Raw genomic sequence first — 13,747 nt, forward strand, 5'->3', positions numbered from 1 at the left:
GCGGCAGGTGAATGGGGAGGGACCTTAAAGCTCGGGGCCGAAGCGGCTGGGGCCGCCCGCTCCACAGGCGCCAGCGGACCTGGGAGCGGAGCAGCGCGCCCGTCTCATCCCGCGTGTCCAGCCCAGCCGTGCCGGTGTGGGGGTCCGGAGCGGCTTCCCTGTGTCCAGCCCAGCCGTGCCGGGTGAGGGTCCGGAGCGGCTTCCCCGTGTCCAGCCCAGCCCAGCCGTGCCGGGTAAGAGTCCGGAGCGGCTTCCCCGTGTCCTGCCCAGCCGTGCCGGTGTGGGGGTCCGGAGCGGCTTCCCCGTGTCCAGCCCAGCCCAGCCGTGCCGGGTGAGGGTCCGGAGCGGCTCCCGCGTACCGCACCGGTGGAATCAGGACCGAGGTTGGGATTAGGCTGTGCGCCCATCTGAGCGGGTGGTGAGCCGTGTGCCAGAGTGGGGTTTGGGTCGGGGCGGTCCCGGCGGGTCTGGGGTAGCCAGGCCGCGGCCCCGACCCCGGGCAAGCCGCGCTTGGGAGCGGCGGGGCAGCGGGCCGGGGGCCGTGACTGCGGCTGCCGCCACGTTCGGACCGCGCAGCCCGTCCCGGGAGGAGCCGTCGGACCTCCGAGCAAGGCCGGTATTACCAGCGGTGCCCGCCGACGGGAGCGGACGGCGGTCCTGCCGCTTCCCTCCGCTGAAGGCTCGCAGCCGCGCGGGAACTCGGCGGGATAAAGGTCGGCGCGGAGGGAGGGAGAGGCTGGGATCCAGTTGCTAACCCCAAAGTGGGGATTTGGAGTGGTTTTCAGTAATATATCTCGGTTGACAAGTTGGGCGTCCGGGTAGATTGGCTCCGTAGCAGCCGATTCCAGTGTTTCAGTAGTGGCAGATAAGGGGGAGAAAAGGTTTTTTTCCCTCCCCAAGACTTGTAGCCTTGGTTCAGAACTGCAGTGTGAGAAGGCACTTGGAACCCAGGCTGTTCATCTCAGCACAGATATGCACTTCCCTGACTTTCCTTCAGTTCTGATTAGCTTCTTGTGAAGGTTTCATTGGCTTTATTTCAATGACTATGCAATAGACACACATAAGGAAATTCTTTCCAGAATGATGCAGCTATCTCATCATAGTCTGCAGGTTAGGTCAGTGTTAAACGATTGCTTAAAATGGTACCAGTTTCAGCAGAGACAAAACATGAGTAGTCTCAGGAATTTCAGCCATCTTCTCAAAGTTGTTTTCTCTTTTGCCTTACCCAATTTCACCTTTCCGCATCACAGTAAATCTGACCTCTCCCTCTTGCCTCCAGGCTTGTCCGTACAAGCTAGGCCCTCGTACCAATGGTATGTGTTGGGGCACGTTTGTCCTTTGGTTGGGATGTGACTGCACCAGGGTAAAAAGTTATTTTTTTCCCTCTCTCTTGTGTGAGAATGAGATATCTTCGTGAACTTTGGCCAGTGTTCCTTTGCAAGGTACCATGCTCTCCCCACAGCGCACAGCCAGCACCAAGAGGAGATGGAGCTCTATCCATGGCCTGTGTGGCTTCCCCAGTCTAGCCTTGAGATGGACCAGCTATGCAGGTTCCCAGCTCGGGTTTCAAAGTGTTTTGTCCGCTTCAGTGATAGTTTCCAAATGGCTGCAATCAGTGAAAGCTGAGCCCTGAGAGTGAAGTCTGAACTTCAACAAAACTTACTTTTTAAAGGGCAAAGAGCGTGGATTTTAGTTTTTAAGAGTAGGAGGAAAGCTGAAATGGAACTTCTCTGATGTTTGACTTTCTGTATTCCGCTGGAGTGTGATAGCATCTAGAAAATCAACATAAACTCTTTAGCTTAGGGCTTTTTCTTCTCAACTCTATGACTCTGCTTGCCTCCTTTTTTGGATGACATAGCAATGAATGTGGAAGGGCAGGCTCTGCTCTATCTGCCTTTGCCTGCTGGTTTGTGCTATATAAGCATGCAGCCCTGACAGAGCTAGCTTGAGGCTTCTCACCAGTGCTGGCAAATTCAAACATTGTACTTTTGAGATTAAGTGCCTTGTCTGAGCTGCAACAGAAAGTCTTAGAGGCCTGCTGGAGGTATCTGGGTGGAGCAAGGACTTCTGTTGAAGAAGACCAAGTAGTACTTACTTCTGGGACAAAGAAAGCAGTTCAGCCTTCTATGGCTATCCTGTAAAAATGCTGGAGAAGTCTCTGCTTTGTCTAGATGTGGCTTAACTCATGCAGTGATAGTAATTTCTTTTGCTTTGGAAAGTACACTGAAAAGCAAAATGCTGATCAGTCAACCACAGAAAAGGAAGGAGAGCATAGAGGATGTACATAGGAACTGTATTAAGATGTGCTTAGTTCCTGCCCAAAGCCTTGTTGAGAAATACACTGAGGTATGCTTGTCCCATAATAAACTGATGGAAGGAGAGAGTTTAATAAGTTGTTTGAATCCATAATCATATGGGTGACATAAATGAAAGTGACTTGCCTATGGCTCTGGAGAGACTGTTAAGAAGTTCACTTTTTCACAGGTCTAGAGCTGTTTTTTCACAGTTTGAAAAGTCACTGTTCTGTGTATTGTGTCATCCTGCAGGTAAAAGGACACAGAAAAGAAGATGGACTGGGGAACTCTGCAGGCTGTTTTGGGAGGTGTAAATAAGCACTCCACCAGTATCGGGAAGATATGGCTCACAGTCCTCTTCATCTTCCGTATCATGATCCTGGTTGTGGCTGCAGAGAGAGTCTGGGGAGATGAACAACAAGATTTTGTCTGCAACACGCTTCAGCCTGGCTGCAGAAATGTTTGCTATGATCACTTTTTCCCCATCTCTCACATCAGACTCTGGGCCCTGCAGCTGATCTTTGTCTCCACACCTGCTCTGCTGGTGGCCATGCATGTGGCTTACACCAGGCATGAGAAGAAAAGGCGGTTCAGAAATGGTGAGAAAATTGATATTGAAGAGCTAAAAAATGAAAAGATTCACATTCGGGGCCCCCTGTGGTGGACATACACCAGCAGCATCTTCTTCAGGATCGTCTTTGAAGCCGTCTTCATGTACGTCTTCTATTACATGTACGATGGTTACCAGATGCCCCGCCTGGTGAAGTGCGAAGCTTGGCCCTGCCCCAACACCGTGGATTGTTTTGTGTCTCGGCCCACTGAGAAAACCACATTTACTATTTTCATGCTTGCTGTGTCTGGGATCTGCATGATGTTGAATCTGGCTGAGTTGTGCTACCTAGTGATAAAAATTTGCATGAAAGAATCCAGGAAAACAACAGTTTTGAAATAAGTCCCCAGTTTCAGGATTTACTGGCTCCCCATTTCCCTTAAACTTTTTTAGGTGTAACAAAACAATAAACAATATTTTCACACTCAAGGAAAAGAATAAAAAAAATTAATGTTCTTTTGTGTTATAAAACTGATAGCCTCCCTGGGAAGCCGATTCTGAAGCAGGTTTTAAAGATCATAAGCTAATTCAGTATTCCTGCATCTGAAATTAGAGAGAGTAGTTTTCTGGTACCAGCTTCTCCAAGTATGCCTGCTGCTGGGATCCTATTGTTGGAACAGTTAACTCTTCAAACAGTAGGAGTAGAAAGGACCAGAGAAGGCTCTAGTGCCCAGAGGAGATCTAGTAATCACGAAAACCCTGTGTTGGCTCAGGCAAAATAATATCAAAGGTTTTTGGTTAAAAGTGGGGTAAAGGATTGTTTTGGTGCACATCACATCTGGAGAGCACAAAAATGGTGTAGAACCACAGGTACTCTGGCAGTGCATGATATCAGCTTTTCTGGGCACTAGCATGTTTTTTTCTTCTCATCTTCTTGCCTGAGAAGTATTTCCTTAAGGGCTGGGGGTGGCAGGTCTCAACAGCCTGTGAACACCATTAGGTCAATGCTGCCTCCCCACAGTCACAGAGACTACAGCAGTGGGAGGAATGAAGTTCATTTTCATTCTCTAGATCAGATGAGAAAAAAGATTGTCACTTCTGGGTGAGTGAAGGCAGTGCAACAGTCTTCCTCCTTCTCTTGTTCTCCCCCAACATGTGAGAAATCTCAGTACAGTAGACTTTACCTGATGGAGAGACATTTTACCACCTGTGCCTCACTCAGCTATATACTTTTAAAACTTTTTCTTTTTCCAATAAAAACCAAGAAAAAAACCTTTCTTCATTATTTTGGTTATCCAAAGGAAGTGCTTCAACTTGCAGCATGATATCCAGTGCTCCTTTCATTGCTCTTTTTTTTCTATGTGGCCTGCACAGCTTTACTTCATAAAACCTCCCTATCTGAGGTACCTTTCAAATGAGTTGAGCAAACCACTCCCAGTCTCTCTGACATTCCACATTTTGAGATTAAATCAACCAGAAAATTGGCTGTTTCTCCTTAGCTTTAATAACTGGCTTTTCCCCAAAATGAATGAGTGTTATCTCAGCTTCTCTATTTGAATTTATCTTTTACTGTACATTTAAGTTTGTCACTATTGGAGTAAACAAAGCTTCATGAATTAAGAGCCATGACCCTTCACTGTGCACTGAAAGTTGATCATAAACAGGCTTCCCTTGCTTGTGAGCTACATCCAGTGTTACAACTTGACTGCAGATGGAAATCTGTCATCTAAGAGGGAAGCAAGAAAACCATAAAAACACCATCCTCAGAACCATGAAAAAAATATAGGTCATTCATAATGAGCTGGACTGGAAACTTGGACTATGAAAACATCCTTAATTCAACTCCAAAGAACACAGTTTGGCACATATCAGGTTTGTGCTTGATAGAGTTCCTGCATTGTTCCATGTACAAGTACAGGGAGAGCAAACTAGTCCCTCTGCTCTAGTATTGCATTTCTTTTTTAACAAGATTTTATTTTTCTCCCTGAAATTATAGTTAAAGCATTTCTGTTCTGTCTGTTTTCTGTATTGTATGTGCTGTGTGTTACTTATCGCATCTAATGAAAAATGTTACTTAATGTGCCATAATGGAAAATGTATGCACCAATACTCTACTCAGTAGCCAAGGGTTAGTGTAAGGATTTTAGCCTTCTGCTGCAGGTTGGTGTTTCCACTGGTTACACTGCCTGTTACCCTGAGGTTTCCTGAACTCATAGTGGAAGGTCACATATGTGCTCCACTTGAAATCAAATATGCTGCCTAAGACAGCCCTGCAGCTAGAAAAGGGCAGTGATAAACTTAACCATAGGGAAAGAGTTTGTTTTCTCTGCCTGCCTTCGAATTCAGCTGGAACTTGAAATGAGACACACCAAAACTGTTAACACTAACACTAGGAAGTTATCTTCAACTAGTAGCTTGGCAACCAGATTATCAGGAAAAAAAGAAATACAACTGGGGAAAGTGTTTGGATGTAGCCAAGACAGGGCTTTGATCCAGAAGTGCAGCATCAGACAATGATAGCTCTGAGATGCGTATATATTTAATTTGACTGAATAGCTACATTGTATGTGAAAAAAAAAAATCAGATACGTTACAGGAACATTGGAATTGCACTTATTTCTACATGTGCTTCATTGTATAGCTGACCTTCTACAGATGGATTTCATGCAGATTAAAATATATTGCTGTGTTTGAATTGTGTGTGTTCTTTCCTGAAATGCACTAGTAGTGTCTGCATTTCTGGTACTTGGCTCCTAGGCTTTCCTCAGAATAAAGATTGTAAAGCATGTTGAAAAACTTAAGCAGCAAATCTGAGGTCATGACTGTAAAAGAGGCTGATTCCTCATTGTCCAGTGTGCAGCATAGGCAGGGTATAAAGTGTCTAATAATATGATATCAGAACTGGGAATTGTAGGAATGGGACTGGCCGAAATTATTATTCGACTGAAATTGCCAGGAAAAATCACCATTGACTCAATCAGGTTAAACTTCCACCCAAAACCTTGACACCAAACCCACAATCATGTTTGTCAGAAGAGTAAGGAGATGAGGGGAAGCAAACTTAATTGGCAACTCACGGATGCAGACAGAATAAAAATCCTAACTACTCTGGGAGAGAGACTGATTTAAAAGGATATCAGAAGTATGGATCTTCTGTTTTATGACTTCTGGATACAGAAGTACCTTTATTAAAGGTTTTCTTAGACAAAAATAAAAACATCCTTTAGTTGTTTACATTTATTATAAGCCAACGTGCTAAATTATTTTATATCTAGTAGGACAAATTTGAAAGAGAAATTATGTGGTCCATACAGAGAAGTGCACTCCTGTACTATGGAGGTTCAATTCACAATAGCAACACTGTTAAAAGCTGCTTTATTATGTAAAAAGTGTACTGTAGCAGTAAGGAACAGCTAAGAGCATCTTGCTAGAAACTAAACTTGGTGAAAATTAATCTGGATTTTTTTTTAGCTCTAATTATAACTTCCTCACCTGAAAATTAGGCTAATGGGGTTTACCTCACCACAAAATCATATCCAAAGAATTGCACTGTATTTTTGTTCATCTGTTCTGATATTCAGGACAGCCACTACCCTGACAGTTAATTACAGGGTCATTTGATTTTTCACCATCTTATTATCTACACAGTCATTTGAACTTGTTTGCAGACACTGGCAAGAGTAATGGTAACTCTTTGAAGCTTAATGAGGTAAGACTAATGGTAATGACTTTCAACATAGTTCAGAAGGTACCTACACTTTTGTCCCCATCTGACCAACCTAGCTTGTCATTGCCATTTTCTCTTACAGATTGTATTTCTCTTCTATAAAGCTGGCTCGGCTTTGACTTGGCTGGTCAAGTTTTCTGGCCATATAACCTAGGCTTGTAAATGCATTGATCTTTAATTTGGAAGGCCCAGATGAGGAAACAAGTCACATCTCAGACTCTCCATCTCTGAGAACATTTCTTGCTCTTGCTATGGTTGGTCCCACATCCTACTGCAGATTTAAAGGTCAGAATTGGTCACATCATTGCACTTCACTTCTCCCTTTTTCTGATAGTTTAATCATTGCCACTAACTCAGAGATAATTTCACATCTATCTGCTCTATGTATTTGAATAGCCAAATCCATTGTATTTGAATTAGCCATCTACTGAAAACATCCTTTCCAAGGATCCCACCAGGCTGACAGATGTTTGCATAAGTTTTTGTGGCAAAGGAGTGATACAGTATCAGCATGATGTACAGTTTATGTTTTCAGTGAACTGAGAGACCTTGTAGAGTTGAGTCATGAGTGACTGCAGGTTGTAGATGAATGTTTTGAACAGCAGCATATATTCTGTGTGCTGCTAAGAACCCACATTTTGGTCATAGCCTGTCCCCACAATAAGGAATACTGTAGTGTGTGGTGCAGACAAACTGGTCTGAAACACAAGGCATTTTTTAGTGGACAAGCTGTGCTGGGCAGCTTTACTTGTTTATGCAATATGTATATTTTCTGATGTCTTGGCAATTATGGCAATTTAGACACATCATCTGGGAAAGCAGGAGGCTTAAAACTGTAAGTTGGGATAATGAAGTGGGGTTTAAAAGTGTTCTGCAGATAATTTTCTGTGGAGGTTCAATCTTTATGACAACATATAAAAACTCCTCCCTCATCTCTCAGCGATCCACACATTAGCAGGAGGAATGCTGCTCTTCTGTTGTGATGACTGGAAAACTTGCTATCTCTTTGCTATCCAACTATCAACATTTCCTTCCTCACAAGACTTCTTTTATCTGATTTGAAAGTGGCAGTTCTGGTACACAGAGTCAACCCTGACTCTCATTGTCCCTGAGCTTTCCCCAATTGAAAGATAAAGGTGACAACTGCGTCACGTTCACAGGGATCAGAACAGTTTAATCAAGCACTGTTTGTTAAGATCATTGCAACAGGTGCCAGAAAAAAAATATAATTATTGTGTGGTAAAGATTTCAAACCTATTGTCTGTTGCATCATTAGTGTAATGCCTGCTTACAGTTTGTCATGTCCCTGGCCTACATTTTGCATCCTTTCCAAGGACTGAGTGTTTAATACACGGTATAAACAGCTTCCACAATCTGTCCAACACAGAAAAAAAAACCCAGTCTATTCCTTTACACACACACGTGCACAAAGACAGAGCAGCAAACTGACTATATCATTCCCTCATTGTTATCTGATAGAAGACTGAATGAGACATTACAACATGGATTTGTCAGGCATAATTTCTGCCTATGTCATGATAGAAGCTTTTGTGTATTGCAGTAAAATAGTTATTAATGACTCATTGTCAGAGCATCCAAATGGGATAAACTGTATGCAGCTGGGAGGAGCTGCAGGTACATGGGAAGATAAGCTTAGGATTCAATAAGATCTTTATCACCCGGAGAAATGGTTTAACAATAGCAGTTTTAGAAGGTAGGAAGGTCTAAGTGCTTCTATTGTGAAACATGAAGCACTTGCAAAACTGTTGGATAGAGACCTGTTCTGAAGCAAAGAACAGTTTTGTAAAGAAGAGCTGGAATTTGTGGAAGATCATCCACAGAACATTACACAATAACCTGACTGACTTGAAAAAACATCGTACTGGTATGCACGTTTGTCAAAACCGGGATGTTCGAAATCAAGTTCTCAGTCTTGTTGTCAAAAGTCTATTTGCCAGTGCAGGGTTTGTCCAGGACAATCTCTGTCAACATGGCTCCTTTGTGCTTTTAGCAACTGCAATAAGACATTGGTGTGCTATAGTATGTTCCATATAACTAACTATATGAGGTGGTACTGTGAGTAAATAAAATTCCAATTAATATAAGTGAAATTTGTAATGGATTTTTTTTTTTTTTCCTTCTCAACACAGTTAGTAAAAAGCCCCTTGTGCCTTGGTTGCATGCCTCACAAAACAGGCATCGGTCCAACAGGAGAAAGACAGAAACCCAGATCACTGTTCAGTTTTGATCACTGTTCAGTCATGCTGCCTGTTTCACCATATGTGCAAACATTGGTGGAGCTCACTGAAGCCTGGTCTGCAGCCAGGAGATTATTTCCCACCAATGGCATGCCATTTTGTGCTACCGATTTCTTTCATTCCAAAGGCAGACCATCACATCGTGCAACAGTTTGAATTTTGTGGAGCAATTTTCCCTTACATAATACTGTTTTTATTGTTTTAAAGCAAGGTCCTTTCTGTGAAAGGCAGTAATTATTTGAGGCCTTTACAAATTCATCATGCATGACACCGTGGTATATTCCTGGTAAAACATAGTGTGTTTGCTCTTATCCTGAACATGAACAATGAAAAAGAACATCCTTGTTTAGAAGCCTTGGTTGTGGTTTGGCACAATGAATTGCCCACTGGCAATACTAGTTTAGGGCATTAATACTGATATAATTCCTTCCTGCTCATTCTTATCCTGTCTGTATCCCTCTCCTACCTCATTCAACATGGTGCCTCCAACTCCAGGGCCTGCACTGAGCCAGCACAGTTGTTTGCACAGCACAGTGCTCAGCACTGGACTGGCCCACTGTTTTAGCTGATGAAGAAAGAAATGTTTTGCTTTGCTGGATTGTTTATCAGATGGATTAATTCCTTGATCTTCATTATAGGGAGGCCATATGAACTTCCACACTGATAAGACTGTGGGCCAGTAGGCCACGGTGTTAGGCAAGAAGAGCTGCTGGGAGTGAGTGGAAGGGGTGGAGGGAATGGCAACATGAAGTTTATTTACTGCTACACATGCTGCAATTTCAAACCACAGCCTCTGGCTGTGTTTTTCTGAGTGACTGCTACTAAAAAGGCAAAAATCTTAACTGCCTTTTGTCCCTTTGCTGCTGTACCTTTGCGTGCTCCCTCTTCCCCTCCACTGGTCCTGCTCCTCAGCTACTGGCCATCTTCTTCCTTACTCCAACACAATCTTTCCTCAACTTCTATGTGAGTTGATTTAACTTACTAACTCAGCAGCGAACTATTTTAACTCTGCATTTCAAATTTGTTTTCTTCAGCTCAGATTTCTGCCAGATTTCCTGTTGTGGCAGGAATCAATGTATTTCAAACACCAATATTTTTATTTCTGTCTGCAGTGTCAGAAAAAAAATAGAATCACATAATGACAGAATGATAGCAGGCATAATTCCTCTTAGGATTCTGCATGTCCTGTGTCTCTCTTTTTGATTCTTCCTCCTAACAAATGCCTGGCTTGTACAGTTGTAGTTCTCCCTCTGCTACATCTTACAAGGAGCTTTTGATTCCATGAAGGTGAATGGAAAGCACCTTACTGTTCCATATCCTAGAACATCCAGATTTATCTTGTTGTTGTTGTAGTTGTAGTATTAGGAGACTTCCCACGTTTCCAAAGGAAAGAACCAGAAAAGACCAGAGGAAGCTGATTCTGGTGGGTGAAAAACCAGCCTAGAGTCTCAGTACTATTCTCAGAACCATATAACCTAGGACGAGATATTTAGTCTTCCTACGCCTCCATTCCTACAAACTAGAACCACAGTGTTATCCTACAAAACTAGAAATAATAATAATACTTCCTGACACAGTTCTTATACTGCTTTCTCTGATGTGCTTAGCAGTAGTGTCATACAGAACACAACACTAATCACTGACTGGCACATTAATAAAAATTAATATATAATGTGAGATCAAACTAAAGTCTTTTTATTGTCATGTTACTTATTATTTAATTAATTCTGAAGTCCTTTGATTCCCCCATGTAGAAAACAGCTAGAGATTTTAATCCTCTTTGCTTCAAGCTGTGCCTCCGGGTGTAGCAGTACCCTTTCACAGAATTTAAATATCTTTAGTGCCATCTTCTGTAGGGCAGTGGCATGTCAAGTGCAATTCTCTTAACTCACATATCGTACCGTGCCATAATGAGCTGAACTGAAGGCATTTGTAGCTCTTTTTTTTGGCTGATTGTGTGGAGAAAACTGCTGTCAGCACTGCTGAGCCATGTGTCACTTTGACTGAAGACATGTACCAGAGTTTAGGGGTCTTTCCACCAGACTGTGCTTGGATGCACAGTTACATAAGAGTAATCATCTTCTGTACTTCAAAATAGATGTTTAAATTAGAAATAGCAAGGGGTAAAGTACTGTTTTAGATCAATACTGATCTGCTGAGAAGTATCTCAGGTTCAGACTAAGATCAATCAAGAAATATCTCCTTAATTTATGAGATCTTTTACCATTTCATAAAGCTTGGTGTCTATTTTTTATTTTCTTTCCGTGTACCTTGTCAGGAAAATTTGATTCATCTAATCTTAAAAATACCTGCCTGTCTGCTCTGTCTCCCTACTTCCTGAATTCACTTTGTTTCTGTGCCAGCCAAATTATATATTGCTAAATGTCTGCCTACGTGTGGAACGGGGGTCATCACCTGTGAGAAGGCTCGGATGGAAGACAAAAGACAGTACTAAAGAAGATAATTAATCCCTCTCTGGAGACATTCAAAACCCAGCTGGACACGTTCCTGTATAACCTGCTGTAGATGACCCTGCCTTGGCAAGGATGTTGGATTGGATCATCTCCAGAGGTCCCTTCGAACCTTAACCATTCTGTGAATCTGTGTTAATTAAAGAAAGGCTGAAAAATTTGTAAGTGTGCATTTTAATGTAAAAATTTAAATGTCACCTTAAGTTGTATGTCAACTGCCAGCCCTTTTAAATACAATGAGAACGAGCAGCACTGTGCTTCTTCAAAGATAAGTGAGGAAACTAGCAGGATGGCTCTTCCAAGGAAATCCTGTCAGAAAGTCACACAAAGAGACACTTTTGAATACCATTAACTAAATCTGACCCCATTTTCTTTCTGAATAAACTCCTCAGAGAGACAAGTCCTATTTTTTCTATTTGCCTCTTGTTTGGCTACAGATCCTCCTGTTCTAGTATATGACAAGTCATATGTCCTCAACATGCTTTCATGCTTGGGCTTTCACCAGTACATAATTGGTTCTTCACTTTTGAAACTGTTTCCCTCAAGTTTTCTCCATGGATTTTGCATCCTTGCCTGTCCTGTTTTCTACAAATGATCCAGAGGGTTTTTCTGACAGACCAAACCTCCTGTATGAACCCAGAAGGGAATTCTTGGAAAGGAAATTTTTAGCTGATGGGTGTAGTCCCATGGCAGGCAGGCACTGCATCAGCCTCTCTTAGTTTAAATTGTAAAGGATTCTATCACAAAAACTTGTGGCACTACTAAAAGGATGCTCTAGAATCTCACTGCCCTGCTGAATAAGATTATTTTACTTAAAAAAGCAGGTGTCAAGGCCATTTTGTACAGATAGTGGGAAATACCACTTTAAACTTCCAGAGAGTGAAAAAGCCATCTGAGAAACACCCAGTGCTTCGTGCCATTAAAACTTATGAGCTGAGAGACTTCATTGCATGAAGAAAGTTTTAATGTTAGGAGTTACTGCAGCTGCAGTAGATGGGATTCCATCCTGTACCCTAACACTGCCTCTCATGCCCCAGTGCTTCAGGGTCAACCCTGTGATACACTTACAGTCATGGCAGCACTGTGTTTCAGATATATCACCCATCTCTGAACAATCATTTGTCTTTGTGCCACCTCTAGTGCTTAAGGTCAACAGAGATCTTCCCCTCTAGAGCTTTCAGCTGAAATATTTGCAGGGACCAATCAAGTAGTGCAATAATACAAGAACATGGGCATGGTTGATTCAGATTCTCAACAGTTCTCTACTACACATAGCTCCTCAAAGTGTCTCAAAATTTTTATTGGATTTTTTTACTAAATAAAGTCTTGGGAATGACTGGTGTGGTTGTTTCCAGCTCTTTGTAGAGCAGCTATCAAGAGAAACTCATATGTTACTGCTGAGGAGTTGTTTAAGTCATTCTTTCATAGAACAGTAGGATGGTTTGGGTTGGAAGGAACCTTAAAGATCATCTAGTTCCAACTCCTTTGGCCAAGGGCAGGGACACATTCTACTAGACCATGTTGCTCAAAGCCCCATCCGACCTGCCCTTAAACACTTCTGGGGATGGGGCATCTGCAACTTCTCTGGGCAATCTGTTCTCATGATTCACCACCCTCACACTAAATACTTTCTTCCTAAAATCTAATCTAAACCTACCCCTTTTCAGTTTTGAGCCACTCCCCCTTGTCCAATCACTACTTGCCCTTGTAACAAGTTCCTCTCTGGCTTTCTTGTAGGCCCTGTTAGGCACTGGAAGGCTGCTGTATGGTCTCCTTGGACCCTTTTGTCCAGGCCGAACAGCCCTAACTGTCTCAGCCTGTCTATATAGCAGAGGTGCTTCAGCCCCCTGTTCATCTTCATGGCCCTCCTCTGGACTCACTCCAACAGATCCACTTCCTTCTTGTGGTGGAGGCCCATTGAATTGGATGTAGCACTCCCAGTGGGGTCTCATGAGAGCGAAATAGCAGCGGAGAATCACCTCCCCTAGACTTGCTTTGGGCAGAACCACCTCCCACTTTAGATGCTGCCCAGACTTTGTGGCTGTTTTCCTGTCCCTGGGACAACACTATGGAACACACAAAAGCCTAACCAAAATATAGGTGATAGTGATTATTTTGAGTACTTATCTGAAAATGTCAAGAGCTACTTTTAATTAATAACTTTCAGAACAGTGACAAATGATCTCTACTTTGGGAGGGGGTTGTTTTTCTTTTTCCAAAAGTTCTGTGCACAACAGCTTGATAGCTGATCCTGACTGAGGAGGGGTCTGACTGAGAGAAAGAAAAAAGGGGCTGGCAGCTCTTTGGGGCTCTTCATGCAGGACACACATGCATCACATGCAAGGTTTATCTGCTCTCAGAGAGAAAACCCTCGTTTTGGTGAAGAAGCTATTGGGTTGTTTTGGTGGCGTTTTTCCCCCTTTTTCTCAGCTATCTCTGACCCCTGA

At 42.9% G+C, this 13,747-nt stretch overlaps 1 protein-coding gene across 3 annotated transcripts; it reads left to right on the forward strand.

The window, feature by feature from the left end:
* Positions 1–37: 37 nt before the first annotated feature.
* Positions 38–5,539, forward strand: LOC107200350 (gap junction beta-2 protein-like). Of its 3 annotated transcripts, none has more exons than XM_015618760.3 (2): positions 38–233; positions 2,547–5,539. In XM_015618760.3, the coding sequence occupies exon 2, from the start codon at positions 2,569–2,571 to the stop codon at positions 3,244–3,246; it is 678 nt and encodes a 225-aa protein (XP_015474246.1). In that variant the 5' UTR covers positions 38–233; positions 2,547–2,568; the 3' UTR covers positions 3,247–5,539. The 3 variants fall into 3 exon arrangements, with proteins under 3 accessions (XP_015474246.1, XP_015474434.1, XP_015474341.1); XM_015618948.3 differs by having other exon boundaries at positions 38–182; XM_015618855.1 differs by lacking the exon at positions 38–233 and adding an exon at positions 240–331.
* Positions 5,540–13,747: the final 8,208 nt, after the last annotated feature.

The sequence above is a fragment of the Parus major genome, chromosome 1 (genome assembly GCF_001522545.3).
Source record: "Parus major isolate Abel chromosome 1, Parus_major1.1, whole genome shotgun sequence".
Taxonomy (NCBI): domain Eukaryota; kingdom Metazoa; phylum Chordata; class Aves; order Passeriformes; family Paridae; genus Parus; species Parus major.

Excerpts from the sequence above, each read along its gene's own strand:
- LOC107200350 (XM_015618760.3), top strand. The coding sequence starts at position 2,569 with ATGGACTGGGGAACTCTGCAGGCTGTTTTGGGAGGTGTAAATAAGCAC.